General features: G+C 36.7%; 2 protein-coding genes across 4 annotated transcripts; both read right to left on the bottom strand.

Moving 5' to 3' along the window:
* Nucleotides 1–880: 880 nt before the first annotated feature.
* On the bottom strand, nt 881–3,685 carry LOC127659263 (claudin-10). 2 transcript variants are annotated; one of them, XM_052149002.1, is made up of 6 exons: nt 3,641–3,685; nt 3,328–3,538; nt 3,085–3,246; nt 1,994–2,081; nt 1,686–1,781; nt 881–1,097 (listed from the first exon to the last, which is right to left on the bottom strand). In XM_052149002.1, exons 1-6 carry the CDS (start codon nt 3,674–3,676, stop codon nt 896–898), a joined length of 795 nt encoding a protein of 264 aa, XP_052004962.1. In that variant the 5' UTR covers nt 3,677–3,685; the 3' UTR covers nt 881–895. The 2 variants fall into 2 exon arrangements, with proteins under 2 accessions (XP_052004962.1, XP_052004963.1); XM_052149003.1 differs by having other exon boundaries at nt 3,328–3,563; nt 3,641–3,679.
* Nucleotides 3,686–5,106: 1,421 nt separating this feature from the next.
* On the bottom strand, nt 5,107–19,491 carry cldn10b (claudin 10b). 2 transcript variants are annotated; one of them, XM_052149005.1, is made up of 5 exons: nt 19,213–19,491; nt 13,881–14,042; nt 12,093–12,174; nt 11,885–11,989; nt 5,107–7,097 (listed from the first exon to the last, which is right to left on the bottom strand). In XM_052149005.1, the coding sequence occupies exons 1-5, from the start codon at nt 19,433–19,435 to the stop codon at nt 6,944–6,946; spliced, it is 726 nt and encodes a 241-aa protein (XP_052004965.1). In that variant the 5' UTR covers nt 19,436–19,491; the 3' UTR covers nt 5,107–6,943. The 2 variants fall into 2 exon arrangements, with proteins under 2 accessions (XP_052004965.1, XP_052004966.1); XM_052149006.1 differs by having other exon boundaries at nt 5,107–7,094.
* Between the last annotated feature and the right edge of the window lie 7,791 nt (nt 19,492–27,282).

Genomic DNA, 27,282 nt, shown 5'->3' with positions numbered 1-27,282 from the left:
AAGTATCTGCTATCCTTTCTCTGGTGTGCACTGCTGTAAATGCTACAATATTTATTGTGAAACATCTGATAAAAACATCTATACAAATCATCTTCAGGTTAATTCATCTAAAATAAATCTAATAGTGGGTAATGCAAATACTTAATAATAATACAGAGTGAAAATTGTATGGATAGTACTTTAATCACTTCTTTTTGCTTTAGTACAATGACAATAAAAAAGCCACTTGTTTAATTTAGCAAACAATGCCTACATGTGTTGATTCTGCCTTTATTTACACAAACTGTTCACACTTGCTCATCTCACACAATATAAATGTTTTTTTGTTTGTTTGTTTGTTTGTTTGTTTTTAGTTGCCTTTATATTTTTGGAACGGGGGTCAGTCGTAAACTGATCATTATTTTGAGGGGTCTTTGACATCAAAAAGTTTAAAACCCTGATAAAGTGTTTTACAACAGTTAATTCTGAGTCCTTTAAACTGATTTGACAAGCGGCATTCCAAGAGTGCTGATATTTATTATAACAGCACTGAGATGCTTTTCTGTGTTAGTATCAAGAACCTTTCATGGAGGGAATGTTCAGGAAGCAAAAATTAACAAAATAATTGGCCATGTCTTGGTATAAATTTAAATTACTCTGTGTTAACTTCTGGTTTCTGGAGCAGTTGTATAAAAGCCATATCTCACATGCAGTAATGCTGTTGCTTTACTTTAATAACTTTATTTCCAATACTTTACCAATGACGTACTTGATGCATTACTGTGAATTATGACTTCAATCAATGTTTTGAATTAATTAACATGTGAGCAGGTTTCTAATTTTTTAACACATCTTCAAAAAATAGACGTGAACAGTAGCAGTATACATTTTATTGCTCTTTTACTGTTTCTACAGTTCATACAAAAGTATCTCTGGCAGATATTTTATCCTCTGTGAAGTGTGATATCCAAGAGATGTGAGAGCTGCTCGACTGGCTGGGATCTCTGGAGGGTCTTGATACTGCGTAGTAGGCACTACTATACAGTGTTTTACGTGCTGTCCGCTGGCCATGTGACTTAGAGGCTGTTGGTGTTTTTGGTGTGAATGCATTCATCATTCTACAAAGGAGAATTGTAGAGGACATAATATTTCTATTTCCTTTGTTATGTCTGCTTTCTCTCTGGTATAAAAAAAGTAGATTTGCACTTACTTTTGTAGATAAAACTATACATATATACTAGGGCTGTCGATTTAACATGCTAGTTTAGTTTAGTGATTAATACAATTAAAAATAACGCTTTTAAACAATGTGTGTAGTTGCTCATGCCACTTAACCCATACGTAAATTCCATAATAAATGTACGTAATAAACCTCGCATGCATTGCGGCCACAGCCCACAGAATGAGAGCCGGTCACAAAGAATGTGTTCTTGATAACTGGACGTAGTACAACAGAATGAAGGGATCTCAAGACATGCTTTTCAGTTTCAAAATTTTTTAACTTGACACATCGTCCAGAAAAACACAATTGCAATTAATTTGATTAATTAATCTTCATGTCATTTAATTCATTTGTTTAAAAATTTTAATCGGTTGACAGCCCGAATATATACAAACAGTATATATATATATATATATATATATATATATATATATATATATATATATATATATATATACATATATATATTTGACTATATATTTACCTTTTTGGAATTACTGTCACAGCATACAAAATAGATCCAAGAATAATTAAGAAACTTCCAACCAATCCAAGGAATATTGGAGTTCCTATTCCATACCTGCATAAAAGAATAAAATATTACAGGAATAGAAAAATAATAACGGTAATACATAGGATGTTACATTTTTGAAATATGAAATATAATGAATTACTACATTGTGTTAATGTTTACAAAAATAGTGCAAAAGAGAGAAGAGAGTGCATAATGACTTATGACTGACTTATTTTTATCAGTTTGTCAGTTTCCGTACATATGTAGTTGCTATTTACCTTATTATACTTCTGTCAACAGCGGGTGCAAATGCAGAACTGGCCACTCTATTTGTGTATAAACAATATGCAGCAAGAGCTGACAAACCTGTGAGAACATAAATCAAAATAATCTCTATCTATATTTCTGCACTTTATTATGTATATAATAAAATATCATATTAAGTGGGATTTATTTTAAATGTAGCAAAACATTAAAGCATTACACAAAAAGAAGTTAAGTTTGAAACTATCAAACATTAGTGTTCACATTATTGGATAGATTACTTCTTTTAGATTACATTTTTAGATCATCTAATATTATTATGTTTGGATTACTTTTAGATTACTTATTGAACGTTTTGATCAAAATCAAATTTGTCATATTGTGTATTTCAGTATAAACGTATATTTTATATTCTCTTTTTATTTTTATTCTATTTTATTATTATTATTATATCTGTCTTGTTGCTGTATTGTTTGTGCACTGGAAGATTCTGACACCAAGATAAATTCCTTGTATGTGTAAGCATACTTGGCTATAAATCTCATTCTGATTCTGAAATTGTAAGTGTATTAAGTACCAATTTAGACTCTTTTGTCTTGATATCAAGTCTTGAGTCTTTGGAGGTCAAATTTGATAGGAAATGTACTTGAAATGTAATTTTGTAATCAATAAAAAGTAACTGTAATCTGGTTACACACATTTAAAAAATATAATATTGTCTAATTACAAGTACTGTACTTGATTTCTGTGATCTGATTAAATAATCCAGATTGCATTTAGTCCAACACTGAGTGTCCAGAATTGAAGCAAAATCTATTTAAACCATGGTTGTCTAACTTTGGGGAACATGTTTGCAGTTAGGAATAGCATTCTACCATACTTTTATTATTTCCATAGTATTTAAATATGGTGGATAAAGTAAGAGTAGTATGATAGTATGCAATTCCAAATGTAGCCAATGTGATGAATTCCAGCTGTGGTTACTCTGCTCGGACACATTTGTGAACTTACAAATAGTAAATCCACCAAAAAAAAAAGAAAAGGAAAATGTGTTGAAAGATATACTATGAATGCATAAATATGCTTCAAAAAGTAAACTGCTCACCGCCAACAAAATGAAATACTGCTCCAGAGAGTAAGACTTTATCCTTGATTTTCACACTTCCACCAATGTAAGTACAGTCCATCCCAATAAAGCAGAGTATGGCGGAGACAAACCCCAGGCTCATCCCTATCATCAGCAGCCCTCGAACACCCTGAACATACGCTATTCAACAGATACAAAAGATGTGAATCAACACAAGTGAAATACACACTGAGAAAATGTTCATGAATCAACAGAACTTACGTGTAACTTCCCACATCACATCATATCCTCTACAGTTAATGACAGATGTTGTGTCTGTTATGCAATCCTTCCACAAATTTGACCAATACCACAATGCTTTGATCATCCAGTTGCCTCCTTTGCCTCCAACATAAGTGGTTCTCCAGTTGTCCATGGCGATCGTGCAGCTGACAAACATCCAGCCAAGAGTAGAGATCAGGAATCCAAACACCTGTATGAGACTTTTCTTCATTTTACTGTCAGAAGAGTGCGAATATTCTGTCAATCAAGAAGGGATCATTCTTCAGCAAAGAATAGTGGTCTGTATGCTCACCTCGTCTGTATGACAAATGTAAATGTGTGTTTGCATTTAGGAAACTGTCCTGAGGGAATGGATAGGGAGGTGTGTGCTGCCCTCTTACTCATATAATGACGGTTGAATACTGTAAATATTATGAAGTGTGTGTCTGTCAGAGAAAGCAGACAGATCTTTGGTCATTATGTATTTGTGTCATGATGACGCTCATAGGGAAATTGAGTTTCTGGTAGTTCGTTGACATTTATTGCCATCTGAGGGATCTGTTGAGGATTTCACCTCTCAGGACTCACCCTGGAATTAACCCTTCCTTCTGCCCATGGTTAACCCTTTACCCTTGTCAGAGATATCCAGGAGGAGGAGAGGTAAGTCATCAGAGTCTCCTGTCCCAGCCACCACAATTTTTGAGGGACCCCTCCTGTGGTCTCAGGCTCCACCAGTAACATTAGGGTCTACTGCTCCAAAAGTGCCCCACTGGTCTGTTCCTTCTGCATGGCCTTTGTCTGCTCCAACTACCATTTTTCCTTGGTGTGCTGTGCCAGCAACCCCTTGGTCTGCCCCACTCAACCACCCTTTACCCTGTGTCTACAGGTCCATCTGCTACCCTGTGGTCTCTGGCTTTCATGTTGGTCCATCCATTCAGCCCCACCCTAGTCCATCTTGCAACTTTGAGAGTAGCACTGCCTTTGGTTCCCAGTGTCTGTGCTGGTTCTGTTCCCCTTTTCTTTTCTTTTTTTTATTATCTTGCCTGTGTTTTATTTTTGGGTCTGATCCCCTTTTATTCCTTTTTTTCTTCTTCTTTTTGGGTCAGTTCCCCTTTTGCCATTTGTTAATAAATGAAAAGCTGTGCCTGTAAATATGATACAATGTTAAGTCTGGTGGTCCACATACTTGCTGGAGCTTTCTTTTCCTCTACATGTATGCAAAATAATTTGGAAGTCGGTACTTGCCAGAATAAATGGATGTGTGTGTGTGTCAGGTAGGAGATGCTCAGGTCTCTCGCTTGTATCAGATTCACTCCGGCCTGATGGTGTGTAGATCAGATTTCTGGTCCAGTACTGGAATTGGTTGACGCAGTTCAGTTTAAGAGTTAATGTGCAATGGTGGTGAAAGAACAGTAAGAAATGTCACTAGCTTCCAAAATCAACAACAAACCTAAACGCAGGATTCATCCAAATGGAGACTACAAACACACATGGTGTTCATGTGTCGAGGCCAGAGACAAATGGTGCATTTCAGACAACTCGGAACTCTAAATTTTCCCACCATTTACTTAATGACTGGAACACTGCTCAATGTCAGACATTTGACTTTTGAAGTCAGGGACTTCAGCAAGAAGCATCTGTTGGCATCATTTCCATGATGCCAGTGACCAAAGATCATAATGCAGAGCTGAGTTTTGTGATACGCAAAAACAAACATTTAAGTATTTTCACTGCACGAATTTCATAAACATGCAATATACAAGAATGCAAGTATTTTGACACATAGACCAATCAGTTTTATTTATGCACAGTGTAGCACAGTCCACCTTGACAATCCCAAACTCTGACAGCCACACACAGATATGTGTGTTAGACACATTTTTTATTAGATAGATTTTTTTCAAGATCAATCATCAATACATTAATGACCAAGTTACATCAGAATTAGGGCTGTCAATTATTCAAAATGTTTAATCGAATTAATTACATGGTGTCCCGATTAATTAATCGCATTTCATCGCATATACAAATATTTGCTGAGAAAGCCCCTCATATCACAATAATTCAATATATACTGATGAAATAATGATTATTATAAAAATTATAATATATATATATATATATATATATATATATATATATATATATATATATATATATATATATCAGATAATTAAAATGCATTACATTTATGTGGCAGAAGAGTTCATCATTAATAAGACAATACAAAAAGCGGCTTTAGAATACAATGTATTATTTATTACCATATAACATATTATAACACTTGCGTCAGACATGCTTGTGTAGCGTCTTGGATGCATTGCGTCATAAACATAACATTTTTAGGTCACTGTGTCAAGTTAAATATAGTTTAATACACATCTTGAGATCCCTTAGTTCGGATTTGCGCTCCATCAAGTGTTTTGAACGCAAGAACTTAACACATGTCTGTGTTGTTCTGCTGCTCAAGGGTGTTTTTCTTCACTGTATAAACTGCGCATTGCCACACAGCTGAAGTTTCACTTACTGCCCTCTGGAGTAAACAGGTGGTACTACAAGCTTGTATTTCTCAGGAATCTTCCATATTACAGTCCGGGGGCAGTGCGATTAATGGTGTTAAGTTTTTTTTACGTAATACGTTAAATCGACAGCCCTAATCAGAATATAGCATATATATATATTAAAAATGGAAAAAAACAAATTTTTTCACATTAATGTGGTAACAAAACAAGGTTATCTTTATTCAAAATTCTGGCTGTATTGAAATTAAAATCTGTATAGAATTGTAAAGCATGATTTAGCCAGTGTTGTAATCAGGATCTTATGGGCCCCAGTGCAAACACATATACTACTTACAATAACTACTGTATAAAGGCTTATGATGTCTTCACCAGTCACTTTTAGCTGATAGTATCTACACACATTTGGGTCTAACCTATTTCAAAATAGTATTGCTGTCCTGTACTGCAGGAATGTGTCAACTCAAAATAGAATCCCGCTCATCCACAATATCCTGTGATGAATTAAAATAAATCATCCACACTAGTCCAAAAGAACTAAACTATCAACAGATGACATAATCTCATGCAATGCTGTTGTGTAAACATAAACATGGTGCCGGATTTGCATTAGATGTGCTTTAGATCTGTGGTTCTCAACTATCTAACGATGCTAAATGCAAATATTAAAATGCAACTATCCAAATAATACAGTTTCTGCCACAGTGTTTTTCCTTATGCTAGGCTGGTACATTACACTTCTGCTATTTATACATTTTCAGTTTTCCTATTTAGACTAATATTCAGTAAAAATACATTTTTGTTTACTTTTGTGAGATTTTGGTACTGTGTTGACCATTATAATATGTGGGACCTAAACCTAAATTAGTAGAGAAACACTGCTCTAGAGTCTTGAATATTACCTAATGCTCAAATCATAATCCTGACCAAAACTTTGAATTACAGCCACTAGAGTCAGGTGAAACATCTGATACACAACAAATATTAATGATTCTTGGCCATTTAAAGGTTCACAAATAACTGCAAAACTCGTTTTTGCAATCCAACATGAATAAGTGAAGACAGCAGTGTGTGTGTATGTGCAGAATGTGTAGGTGTTATACATAGGCGTTTTTGTCGAAGTGTTTTGAGGTTCTGCGATCTGTTGGAGGTCTCCTGACGTGTGAGGACTGACTCTGAGGAACCGCTTGAACCGACATTAAAGATGCTCCACTGTTGACAAAAGCTCTTCTGTCCGAATGATATGAACTGCTTAAAGGGGAAACAGCATCAAATAAAGTGGTAATGTTACAATATGTTTGTATGCCTATAATATAGTGTTTTATGTTCATTTCTATGTACTACTACAGTTTAAACATTGAAAGTTGAACATGTTAACAAGAACCACATTTACATGCAATTAAGAAAATGGTTTAAAGCAAAAGGTGGCATTCTTAAACGTTATGTAAACAGAATATATAAGATATATAAGAGGCATTCTGATGGGTGTTGGAAGAGTGAACGTGTGTGGAATAGACCGGCATAACAAACGCCATAGGATGGAGCCCAACATCATGTCAACACAGTGGATAGAATTCAATATTTCTGGTAGTACAGTGGGAAAATCACATAATATTAAATACTATATCCATTTATACACACACCAATGTAAAATATCGACTGTCCCTAATGTCCGTTCATACATTGTGGGAATCACAGAGTTTTATGTAAGAGGGTAACCCCCAATAATGCATTGCAATTCAGCTGTAGGTTGTGATAGTAAGTTAAAGAAACAAACACAGCAACAACTATAGTCTCACCTCTTCATTTCTCTGTGTGTGTTTTGCATTGTGGCTGATTTATTTTATTTTATTCCATCAGGGAACGGAGGTTACGACAGTAACTATGACGGCTTCCTTCAACTCAGTGGCATGAGAGTTGGCGACTTTTCCTACGTTTGCTATCTATACACACACACACACACACACACACACACACAAGCATTGGGCTGGATTGAGGTTGTGTTGTGGTGTGACAACAAAAAACTAACACTTGTGACGTTCGGGGTCAATTGAACTCACACATGAAATGAATGTCTGGGAGGATAAACCAAGCATTTTTTTTATTATTATTATTATTTGTCAAATAAAATAAAATAAATCAGCCAAAATACAAAACACACAGAGAAATTAAGAGGCGATACTATAACATATCCACAATGCAGAACGCACATACTTCCAGACACACATGCAGACACACACACACACACACATTTATTGAATTCAAAGGGTGTGGCAATAATACTTAGCACAAAGCAAGCATGCTTACACACATGCACGCATGCCAACACACACACACACACACACACACACACACACACACACACACACACAGATCAAAGGCTGTGTTTTAGACAGTTGATTTTTAACTGTGAGAAAGTTTACGCTTAGGAGTGGGAGCAAAATGTTAATTCTAAGTCTTATGTTTGTACACAAAATTAATTATCTCTGTTCATTCCTGTTCTGTTTTTTGCTGTTGGTTGTATTGACATTTTTTATTAATTTATTCTTTTGATTTATTGAATTGGGATGTTTGAAATGATAGGGGAAAAAGTCTTTTCTTTGTAACACCATGATTTGTGTGGCATCATTGCAATTTGAGATTTCAAAACACCTCAAACCCCCCCAAAAAAGCTAAACTTTGACAAAAATAGTGAATTTTTTATGTCTTTGAGAATATATAAATACTGTATATACAGTTTCTGTGGAGGCGGGGGCATGGTTGTGTGACGCTCTGTGGAGAGTGAGGTCGGGAGAGGGATACGGTAAGGATCATCACCAGTCAGTGTTCAATTGTAACACCTGTTTCTTGTTGCAGTGAGAGCTCGAGAGGGGTTTTAAGATTATTCCAGAGGACAAGAAGGGGGAGCGAGCTCCACACATGTACAGACGTGGGATCTGTCAGAACGACTACAAGAACGAGTGTGTTTATTTTCTGTTTGAGTGGAATAGAAGATACCTGTGCTCCTGAACTTTGGATCATTTCAGGTCATTTTCATTTAAAAAAATAATAATTTTAAGTCCAGAAATGTAGATCTTCACTGAAGTAAATTTGACATAAAATGTTCTTATTTTATATATAATTAATGGTGTAGTTTAGTAATTCAGAGGTAAATAAGTTTTAAATACCACAACCCCCCAAAAACTGCACAACTTGAGAGTTTTTAAATGAGAGAACTTAGTGTTATTGCATTTGTTTATGAAAATTCCACAATTACAGTACAATATTACATGGTTTTTGTGCACAAGGGTTAACTTCTTGATTTGAGTTTTACTCAACACCAGGGTAGATCAGAACAAAAAGCTTTCGGGGCTAGACTCCAATAATTCGGGGCTCAAGCACTGATTGTTTTGCCCTAGCGACGCCCCTGGAGCAAATTAAACCTAAATCACAGGCTTTCAAAGAAAGGATAAATCATAATATTTGTAAACATTTGTAAAATTGTTCAGGAATTATTTTAATCAAATTTTTCTGTTAAAAAATTATTTCGATTACAGGGGTTTTCTATCAAACATATTTTGAAATTAGTCCACTGTACGTGTTTCAGGTGAGCTTTTAAATTTGGATGTGAAAAATGTAGGTGGTAGCCAATATGCAGCAGAGCTGAGGAGGTTACGTTATAAAAACCTATATGATGCAAGCTGTTTGGTCCTTTGACATGTAATCTGTTAGCCACTTGGCTCAATTACTCCATGGGAAAGCTGATACGTCTCTGACTTATCAGTCAATCGACTCCCTTCTTTATTTAGCACAGTAGATTTCAACTCCAGTACTCGAGGGCCACCATCCTGCAAAGCTTTCAGCTGTGCTTTTTCACACATGCCAACTTATTGCTAAGACCTTGATTAACTGGTTCAGGCATGTTTGTTTATGGTTGGAGCTAAGCTCTGCAGGGTGGTGTCCTTTAACCCTCCTATTGTCTTAAGAAACTGCACCTTCCTTTTGTCCTTCGGGTCATTTTTGACACATACTGAAAACTATATAAAATGCATAAATTCTTGATTACTGTACAATGCCACAAAAGACCCCTAGTGAAAATCTGTTTTGTTGTGGTTCCAAAGTAATAATAATGATTCCCCTATAATGATTGGGGGAAAGGGTTACAGTCTGAATGTTAATGAATGAACTTAGAATTAAAAAATAAATACAAATTGCAATAAATCCTTTCCTTCCTACGAACGTCAAACAATTTGTTGCAGTGTTACAGGGGTTTAGGAAGGTGCTGTAACAGTTCATTTCTGTCATCTAATGTTTTCAGTTGTTTGCTGGTGAGCCAGTCTTAATGCATTGTGCTACAAGAGATTTCTCACTGAAACCCTCCTGCTCCCCAGCACCGCTTGTCTAGATCTGCTTCACAGGGATTGTATGTATGTCTAATTGTGCATTAGCAGCATGTCCTACATGCCCAACACAGCATTTATGTAAATGTTCTTAGCAGTAGTAAGTCTTTCTGCTGTAGCAGCAGCATAAGCAGATCTATTCTGCCAAGATCAATCCTACGTACTTGTCATATCCCTTTTGCCTGAACTAAAGGATACAACCTTATTGTAAAGTGAAGCTATAAGAAATAAGCATTTTTCTTAAATCTGATTCCTTCTGTCTAATGTTTAAAACACAGATTGATATTTGTGGGGACTGGGGCAGTTGTCACAAGGGCTATACCTCAGTAACTTAAAGGTTTAAGTCAAAAGTCCAATTACACAAATGTATATATTTCTAGCAGTGATTTTGTATGTAGATTTCAAAAACCTAGTTTAAACCCCTCTTATTATTATTATTATTATTGTACCCTTCAAATAAAATGTCAAAATCATCTTATTTTTTTACTAGCTTTTGGAAAAACAAGTAAAAAACAATAAAACCACATTATTAATTCAGAGAAGTGTTAACTATATACAGTAATGTATTGTCTATAATGGTTGAACTGTGCTCTCAAAACAAGGGTAGTTTTTATAAATTTCAGAACAGCAAGATTTCACATGTATAACGGTTACCCCGTCTTGTTTCACTGTTCCCTCTTGTTTACCATTTTCGTCACTTTTTGCATTCCTTAGTTTTCACTTTTGTCCCTTATGTAACTCCATAGTCTCTTTGTTAGTGTTCGTGTTTTCCGTCATTGCTTTCACCTGTCCCTCGTTAACTTGCTACTTGCCTCTGTTTCTTCCCTCGTTATCTTGTTTGGTGTTCTGTTTGTTCATTGGCCCCTTAGTTCTATGTTCATGTCTATATATCCTGGTTTTTGGTTTAGTCGCTGTCTTTCGTTGATTGTATGTGAACGTGAATGTCATCGTTGTGTGTTCCGTCCGAGGTTACCCTGTTCCCTGTCTGTTCCGTCCGAGGTTCCCTGTCTGTTCCGTCCGAGGTTCCCTGTCTGTTCCGTCCGAGGTTCCCTGTCTGTTCCCTGTCTGTTCCCTGTCTGTTCCCTGTCTGTTCCGTCCGAGGTTACCCTGTTCCCTGTCTGTTCCGTCCGAGGTTACCCTGCTGTCTGACATTTCTTGTTCGTCTTCACGGTTCCCGTTTACTCCTATGACCTCCTGCTGTTCTCTCTGTTCCCCCTAGTGCATTCAAGGATTCCCCATCCCTTCATGGATGTTCACTGTTCGCTGTTTGTTCCACCTACTGTGTGTTATTTTGTGTTTGAGTCTGTTCCCCCCGTGGACTTCATTTGTTCCAGTGTTTTGTTTTGTTTTGTCTCAACCTCAATAAACTGCGTTTGGATCTGATCCTCCTGTCTGCCTGCTCCTGCTTCCCACACTATCGTTACAACATGATGTATATGTGGTAATACATTTTTATACAATTCATTAAAATATCTGTTGTTAAATACATTTTTGTCTGTTACTATTTCCATTGTTATTTTGTGGATTGTTTTGTGTTTCATAATTTTGTTTTCTGTTTAAATTTAGCTGAAAAATCTATAATATTCACTGGAATAAAGTGTGACAAACAGCCCCAGTCTCCTCTTTATATTAAAGTAGATTGAAATATTTGATCTTTACCTTCTGTTCATGCTATCAGACAGTGACAGGCAAAAAATCAGCCCGCCTAAGATACAGAGTGCTGATCCTGCCCATCCGATGAACAGTGCGGCTCCCAATTCATACCTGAGGAAAACAGGACATTAAATAACTGACCTCAGCCCCTTGATCATTACAGTCATCCTTATAGCACATGTGTAAATGTTTTTGGAGAAAAAAAAAATCATACTTTTGTTCAACAAAAAAAGGGTCAAAAAACTCTGATGTGATTCTGTGAGCGTACAGGGAACAGGCGCTGAGAGAACACAGACCTATCACAGATGAACATGAACACATTAAAGAATTACAAAGTAGATTATAGTAATTTTATGAATAATTAACAACACATACAGGTGAAACTCGAAAAATTAGAATATTGTGCAAAAGTTCATTAATTTCAGTAATTCAACTTAAAAGGTGAAACTAATATATTATATAGACTCATTACAAGCAAAGTAAGATATTTCAAGCCTTTATTTGATATAATTTTGATGATTATGGCTTACAGCTTATGAAAACCCCAAATTCAGAATCTCAGAAAATTAGAATATTACATGAAATCAATAAAAAAAGGATTTTAAATACAGAAATGTTGGCCCTCTGAATAGTATAATCATGCATATGTACTCAGTACTTGGTTTGGGCCCCTTTTGCATTAATTACTGCCTCAATGCGGCGTGGCATGGATGCTATCAGCCTGTGGCACTGCTGAGGTGTTATGGAAGACCAAGATGCTTCAATAGCGGCCTTCAGCTCTTCTGCATTGTTTGGTCTCATGTCTCTCATCTTTCTCTTAGCAATGCCCCATAGATTCTCTATGGGGTTCAGGTCAAGCGAGTTTGCTGGCCAATCAAGCTCAGTAATACCATGGTCATTGAACCAGGTTTTGGTACTTTTGGCAGTGTGGGCAGGTGCCAAGTCCTGCTGGAAAATGAAGTCAGCATCTCCATAAAGCTTGTCTGCTGAAGGAAGCATGAAGTGCTCTAAAATGTCCCGGTAGACGGCAGCGTTGACTCTGGACTTAATAAAGCACAGTGGACCAACACCAGCCGATGACATGGCTCCCCAAACCAACACAGACTGTGGAAACTTCACACTGGACTTCAAGCATCTTGGATTGTGTGCCTCTCCATTCTTCCTCCAGACTCTGGGACCTTGGTTTCCAAATGAGATGCAAAATTTGCTCTCATCAGAAAAGAGGACTTTGGACCACTGAGCAACAGACCAGTTCTTTTTTTCTTTAGCCCAGGTAAGACGTTTGACATTTGAAGCCCATGTCCAGGACCCGTCTGTGTGTGGTGGCTCTTGATGCAGTAACTCCAGCTTCAGTCCACTCCTTGTGAAGCTCCCCACACATTTGAATGGCCTTTTCCTGACAATCCTCTCCAGGCTACGGTCATCCCTGCTGCTTGTGCACCTTTGTCTTCCACACTTTTCCCTTCCACTTAACTTTCTATTAATGTGCTTTGATACAGCACTTTGAGAACATCCAACTTCTTTTGCAATTACCTTTTGAGGCTTTCCCTCCTTGTGGAGGGTGTCAATGATGGTTTTCTGCACAACTGTCAGGTCAGCAGTCTTCCCCATGATTGTGAATTCAACTGAACCAGACTGAGACACCATTTAAAGGCTCAGGAACCCTTTGCAGGTGTTTAGCTGATTAGAGTGAGACACTTTGAGCCTACAATACTGAACCTTTTCACAATATTCTAATTTTCTGAGATTCTGAATTTGGGGATTTCATAAGCTGTAAGCCATAATCATCAAAATTATATCAAATAAAGGCTTGAAATATCTTACTTTGCTTGTAATGAATCTATATAATATATTAGTTTCACCTTTTAAGTTGAATTACTAAAATTAATTAACTTTTGCACGATATTCTAATTTTTCGAGTTTCACCTGTATGTCCAAATGTAGAGAACTAGTGTTCTTTATAAGGACTCAGAGAAAGATAGGTATAAAGTTAAAAACACACCAGTAATAATAAAGTTGAGTCCAGCAAAGCAGACGATTCTGGCTTTGGTTTGATCAAGTCCTCCAATCTTTGTACATTTCATGCCAATCAGAGCAGAAATAGATCCAAAGAAACCAAGACAAACAGATGAGATCATTAAACCCCGACACACCTGGATATAACCTGATAAACAAGAGAAAACACAAAAACATAAAATACTTTATAATCATTCAATAAATCTATCTATCTGTCTGCATGTCTGTCTGTCCATACATATATGGGTAAAAATATATATTTACATATTTTATCCATACAAAGTATGAAAAGATTCAGTTCACATGAATCACTTTGAATTGAAAATTTTATTGAATTCAATTTAATTTGAAAGTTCGTGAAACGTATTTAATTACAAGCCTTTACAATAGTTCTTTAAGTAAGAACAGGCTCTTTCTCTGATTATGTATGTTTGTCCTTGAATCATGCTCTAGAAATTTGGTATCCATGCACATCACGGCAGACTGGCCTTCTAGCTGTTCTCTGGGCAAATATTAGCTTGCTAGTTAAAACCCAAAAGAAACTAAATGTTGGAAAACAGCCTGGAGATAAAAGACATCTAATTTATTGCCCTTAGCTTCCTGAAAAGTGCTAAATATTGACATGTTGGAAGGTAAAGAGTCATTTCACTGCTTTAAGATATTATAATAATTATAAACATTATATATATACAACAGTTAGTTCCAGTCCTCGAATTTGAATTGACGAGAGACGTTCTATGAGTCCATTTCTACTTATGGTCTGACACCATCAGCACTCTGATGCTTCACTGTTTGTATCACTCTGCTTGTGTGTGTGCTGTTCTAAACTAAAGTGTAAGAGCAGTGTATATGTGCTAAGAGCTATGTCTCGCTTTACATGAAATGTATTGACATTACATATTTTAGACAGCAGTTGGCAGCAAAAGACAATTTTGTAATATAAGCCAGATGATGTGAAATGAGTCAGCGTCAGTCAGTGTTTTCATCCATCAGCACTATGTGATCACTTGTTTTACTACTACACTACTAAAGCTAGGAAATAGCTTTAAATGGCTTTAAACTAACAACTTCAGCATTAAGGCTCATCACAGCTGAGAGACACAACAGACTGATTAATTACACAAACTCAAGGTGCTTACCACTTACCGGAGTTTCCACACTGGAGAGGACATTATGTTCAAAATGGCATAGGAGATTCCTGTTTCTATTGTGAATGACTCTTGAGCACCAGCTACAGCGAAATAGGGAGGAATACCTCTGCTTAGATGACTATTTTTCCACTGAGAAAATAGGATGAATTTTAACAAAATGACATTTCTTCAGAAAGCTGACTAACACACTACAGCATCTCTGCTTGGGAGTTTTTACCTGTGATTACCTACGGCACTTTGCCTATGGGCGAATCACAGCAGTGCTGATGTAGGGCCTTATCCCGGGCTGGACTGGTAATCTGGCCTATCGTGCATTTTCCCGGTTGGCCGACTCACTTTGGGGCCGATCGGGGTGGAATGGCCATCGGGGGAACCAAGCGGGCCAGTGGGTCGACCGCGAAATGTGCTGGATGGGCCGCGATTAGCAAAAATGAGCCGCCATGTAATGCAAAACAGACCACAAAATGTCACCGCGAAATGCAGAAAAGGACAGCAAAACGTATTTTGTATCCCCTTTTCTCCAAGTTTGGAACGCCCAATACCCATTACTTAGTAGGTCCTCGTGATGACGCAGTTACTCACCTCAATCTGGGTGGCGGTGGACAAGTCTCAGTTGTCTCCGCTTCTGAGACCATCAATCTGCGCATCTTATCATGTGGCTCGTTGTGCATGACACCGCGGAGACTCCTCATGTGGAGGCTCATGCTACCCTCTGCGATCCATGCACAACTAACCACAAGCCCCATTGAGAGCGAGAGCCACTAACTGCGACCACAAGGAGGTTACCCCATGTGACTCTACCCTCCGTAGCAACTGGACCAATTTGGTTGCTTAGGAGACCTGGCTGGAGTCACTCAGCACACCCTGGATTCGAACTCATGACTCCAGAGGTGGTAGACAGCATCAATGCTCACTGAGCTGCCCAGGCCCAAAATAGCAAGATAAAAAAATTTAATACAGGCATGTCATAATTATTCAACATGTATATTAAATATGAAAGGTCATGGCTCCAAGGCACTTATATTTCCAATAGACAAAGTTGGCAGCACCATTCATACATTTTACAACAGCAACCTTCTTGGGTGTGGAAGAAAGCAAAACTTCACCAAGGGAAATGTTGACTCCAGTTGAATGAATATTCAAGAAGTTAATAGGAAAGACCTGTGGAGTCCTGGAAGAAAGTTTTATGGACGTATGATGCTAAACTCAAAATGAGCTTTAGACCAATGGGTCAGCAGAATGTCCTGAGTAAGAAAGGCAAGGTGATGACAAGAACTATACCATCCCCACAGTCAAACATGGAGGTGGGTCAGTCCTGTTGTGGCTGCAGGAGATGGATATCCTGATGGATGTGACTGACGGCATGGATTCTTTCAGGTATGAGGCCATTTTGGCAAAAATTTGATGCCTTCAGTGTGTAAACTGAAGCTCTGTGATCACTGGACTTTCCAGCAAGACAGTAACACCAAAGATACATCCAAGTTGTCCAAAATCTGGTTCAGGGATGGGTCGTGGAATGTCCTTGAATGGCCCTTCCAGTCCATCATTAAAGTCATATTAAAAATCTTTGTTGGGATTTCAAGGAAGCAGTGGGAGCAGAGAAACCAAAGAATGTAAATGAGCTTTAAGCTTTTGCTCATGAGAAATGTGTACAATTCCAAGAGGGGTGTCCGAAGCCTAACAACACTTACCTGAAACATTTATTTGCTGTTATTAAGGGTAAATTATGCTCCACAAATTATTGACTTTGGGGGTTATATATTTTTTACAACACATTTGTGGAGAGAATGTAATTTTTAATAAAAAAATTTGGGTAAACTGAACTCTTTGTTATCAAAATCACTCAAATGTCTATTAAAAACATTTAAGGGAAATCTTTGCAGTTGGAGACACCTGTGGAATTAGTCACACATGTTTTCCAAGCGAACGTGTTTTTGTGTGAAGAATAAAATTACCTTTGAGTTGGATTCACCATCTCCCGCTTCCTCATTCCTCTAACCTATTACACTCACTTCGACTGTTTACTGAGATTTTAGTTTGTATTTAATTCACATCACCAGGGCGTATTGCTGTTCAGGGGTTGAATAATATTTATTGCAACTGTATGTATATATATATATATATATATATATATATATATATATATATATAAAACTGTTTAAATATATACATGTAATTTTTATAATTACTTTAATATCTTGAAGCAGTTACCTGGTATTTATATAAAACAATTGCATAATATGAATAAATCAAGTGCCATTGGTTCTCACACACGTCACACCATGAATATTATTTCTAGGAACAATAATCTCAATAAAGCTAAGTAAACACACAATATATATATATATTAGGGCTGTCAATCGATTAAAATTTTTAATCGAATTAATTACATGGTGTCGCGATTAATCGCATATACAAATATTTGCTGAGAAAGCCCCTCATATAACAATAATTCAATATATAATGATTATACATATTTATATCAATATATAATTATACATAGTTATCTTTAAATATAAAAAAATTATATATATATAAATATTCAGATAATTAAAATGCATTACATTCTTGTGACAGAAGAGTTAATCATTAATAAGATGATACAAAAAGCGGCTTTAGAATACAATGTATTGTTTACTACCATATTATTGAATCATAAGTCAATCATTGGCATACAGTTCACAGCAATCCATTTCACAAGTGAATTTGTCAATCAGTTGGAGATTTATTATGATGGCTTGTTTAAGGACCCGTCAATTTACACCTACGTTAGACGTCTCCGGTTTGTTGTATCATAAATATAAAATGTTTAGGTCACTGTGTCAAGTTAAATATAGTTTAATACTCAATCTTTAAACACATCTTGAGATCCCTTAGTTCGCATTTGCGCTCCTTCAAGTGTTTTGAACGCAAGAACGTAACGCATGTCTGTGTTGTGGGTTGTTTTCTTCACAGTATAAACTGTGCGTTGCTCATACAGCTGAAATTTCACTTACTGCCCTCTGGAGTAAACAGGTGGTACTACAAGCTTGCATTTCTCAGGAATCTTCCTTATTATGGTGCGATTAATTGCGTTATTTTTTTTAACGCATTAATTTTTGTCAAATTAATCGCACTGAATTAACGCATTAAATCGACAGCCCTAATATACACATATATATATATATATATATACATATATATATATATATATATATATATATATATATATTATTATTATTATTATTATTATTATTAAGACTGTCAATTTAATGTGTGATAAATTATAAAACATGTTCAGAACAGTAATACTATTAATCATGCACCCAACTGTACAAGAATAAAAGATTTCCTTCCAATGGAGTTTGTGTTAGCAGCAGTCAGCAAGGGGCAGCCAGTACAACTCCAATTCACACATCTCGCCACTACAATACGGGAAGTCTTCATTTTGGCCAAATTACAACACATCCAGGCTAATATGGGACATTTGGCAACACTTTATGATTGAGACACATCGAGAGATATATATTATAATATATTTATTTGATATTTGATTATTATAATTATAAATATACACTACCAGTAAAAAGTCTTGAAACACTTGACTGAAATTTTTCTCATGATCTTAAAAATCTTTTTATCTGAAGGCATATGTTTAAATGTTTGAAATTAGTTTTGTAGACATAAATATAATTGTGCAACTATATTAATTTAGTATAAAACTAAAATTGAATTTAAAAAACTATTTTTTAAATTGATGACTTGGACCAAATATTAAAGAAAAGCAGCCAATAAGTGCCCAACATAGATGGGAACTCCTTCAATACGGTTTAAAAAGCATCCCAGGGTGATTCCTCAAGAAGTTGGTTGAGAAAATGTCAAGAGTTCATGTCTGCAAATTCTAAACAATGGGTGACTACTTTGAAGATGCAAAAATATAACACAGTTTTTATTTATTTTGGAATTTGTTTAGTAACAACATAATTCCATAGTTTTGATGACTTTACTATTAACATAAATGTAAACAATTAATAATAGTGTGTATATCTAAACTATACATTTACAACCAGTCAATTGTTTGGACAATATTGAAGGAAAAATAAATTCAGTCAGATGTCTCAAAACTTTTGACTGTTGGTGTACATATAAACATACAAGCAGTGTGAGAAAAAAAAAATCATGTCTGACCGTCCAGAGCGAGCATTGAAGGGAAATCTTTGCAGTTGGAGATACCAGTGGAATCAGTCACACATGTTTTCCACAGGTTGGACCAGAATGTTGCCGTGGTGATCACTGTGCCATCGATTGAAGACACCTTCCAGTAGTCTGTAGGTAAAGTGGAGGACACCAGCACCCAGCCAGAGGTAGTGAGTATAAATGCCAGGATCTCTCTCACCATGTTGCTCGCCATGTCCTCTGAAGTTCTCCAGCCAAACCTGAGCTTGAGTAGGACCTCCACGACGTGCTTCTCTGGGTTTAGTGAGTGAATTAGATGACATGGTTAATTTATTCTCATTGAACTCTGCACAGGAGGGAGTGCCAGACTCAATGACTTGAGCAGAATATTGAATGCAGCCAGAGAGGCTGAAGCTGAGAAACATCAGTACTTTACAAGTACCCAGGAATATTTTGACCTTTTCGAGACATTGAATGTCCTTTAGTTCAAGTTCAGCTTCTACAAATTAAACTTCACAGAGGAATGGGAAAAATTAAATGTTGGACAATGTCCCTAACAGCTTTATTAAATGTATTATTGTATCTATTTATATGTGTTTAAAGGTACACCCTGTATTATTTTTGTCAGAAAAAAGAAAGGAATAGTCATTTTGAAACGAGTATAAAATCATGATCAGTCACATGAGATGAGGACTCTAGTATATCAGTAATATTATAAAAGCTGTTTTATTCTACATGGAGAGGGTCCCCCGTGGCCATGTTTGAATCACTACTAACATAATCTCAGTAAACATCCTGTTATTGGACACTTTCACTCTTGGATTAAATGAATCATGGCTGATTGTGAATAGTGAATTTCTACAATGACATCTGAAACTGAAAACTGTTGACTTTGAATGATGCTGCATCCAGGCCACTAGGTGTCACTGTAAGTACAAGATGACACAAACAAAATATTACTATCTGCACCCTTAAGGTTAGGTGAATATCATTTAATCTCATTATTATCAAACCAACCTGATCTCATGAAAATTATGTGACTGGCACATTTCTGCTTAATTATCTTATACGGTTCTTTAGTTACATGTATTGCATCGGTTTTAAGGTGAAATGTCCACTGTTCTGAGTTAAAAGATTCATCCTCTATCGCAGGGTTTCTCAACTGGTGGATGGGTACCCAAAAGTGGGTCGCAGGTCTGTTCAAATTGGGTCGCGGACAGCAGAGAAAGAACAATGCCATGGTTCTCCCTCCATTTAATTATTTTGGTTTAATTAGCAGAGAAATATTTAACGATAAGCTCGCATTCATTGCTTCATACACGTTAAAACTGATTCTCATCTGCAACGTGATATTTTCGTAGTGCGATTAAAGCCTGGTTTTTGTGCAAGTGTGCTGTGCAAGCTCTCGCAGAACCATTCACGGCAATGATCTTCTTCTCTGTTCTACCCTACTGTATCTCTGGAGCGCGTGCACATCCACTGGACTTCCCTCAGTATCGCAGAGTAGACTGCAAAACTAATGTGACCAATTTGAATTCTAGTGAGAATATTCTAGTTTAAAGTGCTATGGAGGAAGTCAAACCTCTGAAACAGTGGACAGCCCTAACATCCTCAACAGCACTGAAGAGAAAAAGAGCAACACAGTGTATGCGCCAAACTATTTTTTTCAAATTACGCATCATTACACTTACTAAAATCTGTCATGATTTAACAGTAATAACAGTAACTGTTATATTTTGACAAAAATGTTATAGTTTTATTTTAAATAATCTATTTGGTAGAATCTACTAGACCTCTTTTTTCTTGTACAACTGTGGCAGTTGTAGCTAAAGTTTCTAAAAATGTATAGGCTACTATTTTTCTATAACAAATACTATAATTTATTATTATATTATTAGATAACCTTTATCTACATTGACCTAATCACAGTAATGAGGAGCCTTCCATGTTCTTGCCTGTGATTATGGCACTGCACTGTAAATATAAGGCAAAGTACATAAAGGGCTTTAAAGTGTGGACCTCCAAGACTTATGACATAAATACATGCACTTATATTTGAAAACCATGAATAAAACTGTGCAAGATATAAGAAAATGCGACCCAGGATACATTAAATACAGTTTACGTTTTTTACTTGGGTCGCCACATGATGTCCAATGTTCCCCTCATTTATTATGGATTGTTGTAATGCAAAGCCTTAAAAGATGTGTGACAAAGTTTACCCCTTGCAGGACAGAGGTTAATAATGAGTCTAAGAATTTGGTTACTTATTTAGAGTTTGCTATTTCTCTAGTAATGACCTAAAAAGGTCGCATGTTTGACCTCACCACCACCAGTGCAGTTTGAGAATTAATTTTCCTTTGTTGTGGAAAAATGCTTTCCACAACAGATTACAGGGTACATTTCTACAGGGCTGCAAGGCTTTCATTTTTTTATGTCATTTTGCAAAACCGACAGAAATCAGTTTCATCATTCTTTGTGTTTTTCATAATAGTTAAATATTAACATTTGATTTTTGACGTTAGAGGTAACTTAAATATGTCAACTTATATTTGTCAAAGCAGCAGGTGTGAACAAACCTGTCAGGGCTTTGACTGAATATTCTTTTTTGTTTTGGTTAAGGTTGATGTTCTCTAGAAACCAGCATGAGCAGAATTTAATTAGATGTAAATGCTCTGTGTTAAGAGATCACAAACAAACCTGGAGAATTCATTTTAGATGGGGAGATTTTCAAAAGATAGAATTGAACAATGTGTAGAAGAAAAGTTAGACATGTCCAAATGAAAATGTGTAGTCAGTTGCAAGCTGAAAGAAACTAATCTATTCATTTGTGCAAAACTTGAAAATATAATTTAAGTGTTTTGTTGTCACTGTAAATGTTCATTTTCTGACATACACGTAGAATAAATCAGACTTTGCTGGTCACTATCAGACAAATAAAATAGACACACTGCACTTTTTTAATAATGCCATCACTTAAATTGTCGTTTTTACAGCCGTTTTATTGTTTTTGGGTTTACAGTGTTACATTGTCATGGCAACGAATTTGCAAAAGTGGCTATAATTTTTCACAGAAAAGGTTAATAAGTTATTTTATTACTCCAAAAACATATTGCTTACATCTTGTGGCTATATATTTGAAAAAGTTAGCATTTTAAATGGTTACGAATTGGCCCCCATTCACTTTTTTGTAAGTCCAGTACCAGTTTGTCTTGTGTGTTGTCCAGTCGGTCTTGTTTGTTGGTCATGTTAATCAGTCTTGCTTCCTGTCTCGTGTCGGTCCTGTATCTTGTGCCATGTTTCCCCCCTCGTGGGATTTTTGGTATATTTTTTCACACTGCATTTGGGTCCTGAGCCTCTCATTCTTACACTCTGATCGTGACAGAGACAAGTTGAAATTTTATTTTGTGGTTGTGACAAGGTGGAGGGTGGGTCGTGATTCTACATACCCGGTCTCTTATCAGGCTAATTAAGCCTCCGAGAGTGATAAAGTCTGACTGCGGAAGGTGGTACCATGAGAGAGAGATCGTTTACGGTCAGCTGACCGTCATGTGTGTGTTTGTGTCATTGGTTTAAGTTTCTCATTAAACTACTATTTATATTGTTTACAGTGGTAATCAACATTATGCCACAAATGCTGTTGATTATTATTGAACCCAGAATTATCCTTTAAATGTTAGAGGCAGAATTCAATTTTAAATTTTAGATTCCATTGTTTTGGATTTTGTGTTAAAATGTGTACCTGAAATTTTAAGCTCTGACAGATGATATCATTATATTACAAGCAATAGTAATAGACAAAAACAAAAATCAATAATAATAATAGGCATAATAGGACATAAGTTCATACACAACACAGAAAATATATTTAATAACAATTAATTATTTAGTAAAATAAAATAATATCACTTTGATAAGTGATCAAAAGAGCTAAATTTGAAGGCATACAATGTTTTGAGGGACAGATTCATTTTTACAGAATACAATCGACTGAAGGTCAGAGGGCCGAGTGCCAAGGCATTTGCTGCTTAGCTGCAAAAAATGAAAATAATCCATGAACTAAATTAACATTTATAAAAAAAAATAACATATGGAAAAACATACAAACAGCTTTGGTTAAAAACGATTTATTTATCAAAATATATTTTTATTGTAATTATTTGTTTTTAAATATAAATAACTGAAATGAATAGATATTACAATTATTTAATAAAAGTTCTGAATACATTAATGAGAGGGAAAGGGTAGGGAGGAATTATTTCCACTGACCCACTCAGTCATTATCCGGGGGTTTCTGGAGAGGGATTGAGTGGGGGAGCGAAACCAGGCCAAGCTAGGCACTGGCGGGGCGGCTGACACAGTCTCGCGACTCGCCTCTCACATCACTCTACTACTCAATATGTTGGAGGATTGGTTTAAGGATAGGCACTGGAGGGGTGGTAGGCAGCGATTGATATATTTTCTATTCTAACAGTGAAGAGGCCTTGGACGTAGGGTAGCACTGCTCATGATAGGGAGAGTGTATTGAAACCTGGCTGCTTGGGATGACCTGTAAATTAGGAATGTCTAGATGGGAATGCAAGAACGAGAGGTAGGGGAAAGGATCCGGTGTACAGTTGCGGGTGGTGGCAGGGAGACATCCCTGACCGCTGCCCCACCACCAGGTGAGGTTCCTGGATTAATGAGGCGAAACATCTATGATGAGTGACTCATGGTATAAAGGCCCTAAATGTTATAATTTCTGGTCCTAAGTGTATCAAAACTGTAAAGTTATTAGCTTTTGGCCCAATATGTAATAAAAGCTCTAAATGTAATAACTTATAGTGATAAATGTAACAAAGTCCCTAAATTTTAAAATGTTTGGTCCTAAATGTAATAAGACCCTAAATGTAAGCATTTTTGGTCCTATATATAATAAACACTTTTGGTCAACCCACTAACCTTGCACGACACCCTACTTCCAGCTCCAAGTGTTTCAAAGAAAATAATCATTTAAAAAGAAATCTTTGTCTGTCTTTTTTCTGCACTAGCATCTTTTCTACTCCAGCCACTGTGATAACTTGGCAGTACTACACTGCAGGTATTGTTGACTTTTGTATGAAAAATTGTTTCTTAAGTTATTTGTAAGTCGCTTTGGATAAAAGCATCTGCTAAATGACTAAATGTAAATGTAAATGCGATTCCCAGGTGGGAACTAACAGCTCCACCTCGCCCTGCATCCAGGGGAAGATTGGCCATCGGGAGAACCAGGACTTTTCCCTGATGGGCCAGCACCGATAAGCTGAAATGTGCCGCATGCTGAACTGGCCACAAAACGGCACAGCAATATGTCGAAGGATGTATCGGTATGCAGAAAAGGACAGCGATAACCACACATATTGGCCAGATTTCAACAAATTTTGGGCCAGTTTCTATGTAAAATCCAGGGCCGATTTCTTTTCCCCATCTGCCCCTGCCTGCATCCCAGCCAACCAACCAACATTGCAGTCTAGAAGAGTGAACTCCCTAGCCTGGGGTCTGATAGCAGAGTGGTGCAACCTGAGCTAGAAACTAATCTAAATCAAATGTCAAGCACCTCAGAGAGTGGCGGCAATTAGTTTAAAAAAAAATATTTTGGTCGCCGAAGGTGTGCATGAAAACGCGTTTAGAGGGAGATGCTGAGAAAACAGTCCACGGTCGCCAAACATTGTTGCCCCACGCGGAACGGTTTCCACCCCAATTACCTCGTAGAATGCTCCAGAGCGAGCAAGTCCTCATCTGAAGACAAGCAAACCTGAGGAAAAATGGGCTTTATGTAACTGAAAGATGTTCCATCTCAAATTCCAAGCTTTATGATGTCGCAAAGGGGCAGGGATTACAAATTCCGTTACAGCTATGACACCATAGTAGAAGTGGATGCACAAATAAGTTTGCACGCATGTAAGCATGGTTGGTATAATCAAAGAGGTTAAGGATTTATTTATAGGATTAAAGCAATATTCCAGGTTCAATACAAGTTAAGCTCAATCAATACATTGCAGCATATTGTTGATTACCACAAACTTTTATTTCAACACATCCCTTGTTTATTCACAAAAGAAGAAAAAAGGGATTACAGAACATGGAAGTGAATAGGGTCAGTGCATACATATGAGGAGCCGTGTAGGCCATACATTTTTGAAGGATACACATGGTTTGCATGTGTGGAGTTTGACCACATTCTATGCACACATGTGAGAACTGGGTATGTAAATTTAGCATTAATAATATCTTATTTAATGATTTTCAGCCCAGAGTGTTTTCAAGTTTAGTGAATATGTGTAATACGTGTTTCTGTATATGTGAAAACATGTGTAATGTGAATTCTATTGTTTTGCACTCTTGTACCTGTCCTTAAAGCCTGTTTAATAATGCATGGAATGCTTTGAGTGATTTAAGCATGTGTTAAATGCGCAAAATACCATGAGTATTTAAGCAAATGCTTAATGATTAAAAATGATTAAGATGATATATGCTGAAGTCTATGGGGAAGCTAATGCCCTGTTTTTCCTTCGATTTGGACGTATTCCATTTTTGTATTCCTTTTTTCTTTTCTCTATATATAATATGGCCCCATCAACTGCTGTTATTTTCCCCTTTTTAATAAACGGTCATCAGAATAAAACACCAAAAGATATTTTGGTATCCTGTGGTGATTAATTTCAAACCACCGGCTACACAAACACAAATTAAATTCTACATTTATATAAATATTAGTGACATTTATTTATATGCATTATTATAAATCTTACAAACACTAAGTGAAATTACTACATTGATATAACAGTGAAATGTATTCATATGCATTATTGCCACCACCACCTTGTGCCGCCCCCTCCGCAAGATGCCGCCCTGGGCGACTGCCCATGTTGCCCTTGCCTAAATCTGCCACTGCACAAGCCTCACATAAGTAAGTTCTATAAGAGCCAGTTTCACACGTTGATGAAAGACAATTTCAGTAGTTGATGAGAGCTATTTTCCCTGGAAACGAAAGCCATGTGCCCACTTCCTGTTGAATTCAGTGCACGTGGTGCAGGGAGTCGAAGTTAGCTGATTGGCAGTTTCCTGTTGGCCCCTGCTGTGCAACCCTAATTCCCTAGCAACCACCCAGAACACCCTGCTGTTGATGCTAGTAAAACCTGTAAGTGGTTTTATTTAACATGTAGGCTACAATAAGAATGTTTTGTGAATACACGATTCAAAATTATTTTCTATGGTAATCAACATTTTGCTTTCGAAATAGCTTAACTAATATTGAATCTGAAACATTTGTTTAATTTTATAGTCTATTCTGTGACCGAGATGATGCTGGCAGAGTTCAGTCTGGCTGGAGTTAATTTCTGGTTCATTTCATCCTAAGACCGAGGTTCAGCCAGTGGACAGTAAAGTATCCCGGTTGTACTGTTGAAGTTGGCAACAGTTCATCCTCTGTGAAGCCCATCGTAATAGTTTGAAGTGATACAGATAGTGATCTTCAAATTGCCTCTCACTGTCTGGTCAGCACAGGCTGCAGTTAGTAGTCATCACTCAGGAACACGTAGCGGTAGGAGTGAGTCATCAGGCTGGACTGAAGCTGGATCTAGCATTACTTTGTACTTATTTGAGTCTTTGAGGCATAGTGTTTAATGCACTATTGGATGCCAGAGACAGTGTCAAAGCATAAGGCTTGTGTCCCAATTTTTTATCAAGTCACTGGTTACCCAGTGCAGCATGCTAGTTGTAATATCTTTTAATAATCTTACAAGTTCCTTTATTGCCTTGGGCAGTTTTTGGTCTGTTCTTCATGAGCCCTGACTCTGTAATGCTATCAAAGCATTGAGCTGCCCATCTAGTCTGACAGCAACATCAATGCAACCATGGAACAGATGAGGGTGTTCATAATTTTTGCAGATAAAACCTTATTCGTAGTTGCAAAATCTATCATTTTTGACAAGAAAGTAAACAAGGCTGTGACAGATAGACTTACAGTCTCTTCAATGGTGTTTTGCATCTTTATGCCAAAAAAAGCTTATATAGAAGATGTGACAAATTAGATGTGATTTAAGGAGCATTGTACAGCTTCAT

This window comes from Xyrauchen texanus, chromosome 18 (assembly GCF_025860055.1).
Source record: "Xyrauchen texanus isolate HMW12.3.18 chromosome 18, RBS_HiC_50CHRs, whole genome shotgun sequence".
Taxonomy (NCBI): domain Eukaryota; kingdom Metazoa; phylum Chordata; class Actinopteri; order Cypriniformes; family Catostomidae; genus Xyrauchen; species Xyrauchen texanus.
The sequence above is the reverse complement of the archived record's forward strand: the minus strand, read 5'-3'. Positions and strand labels throughout refer to the sequence as shown.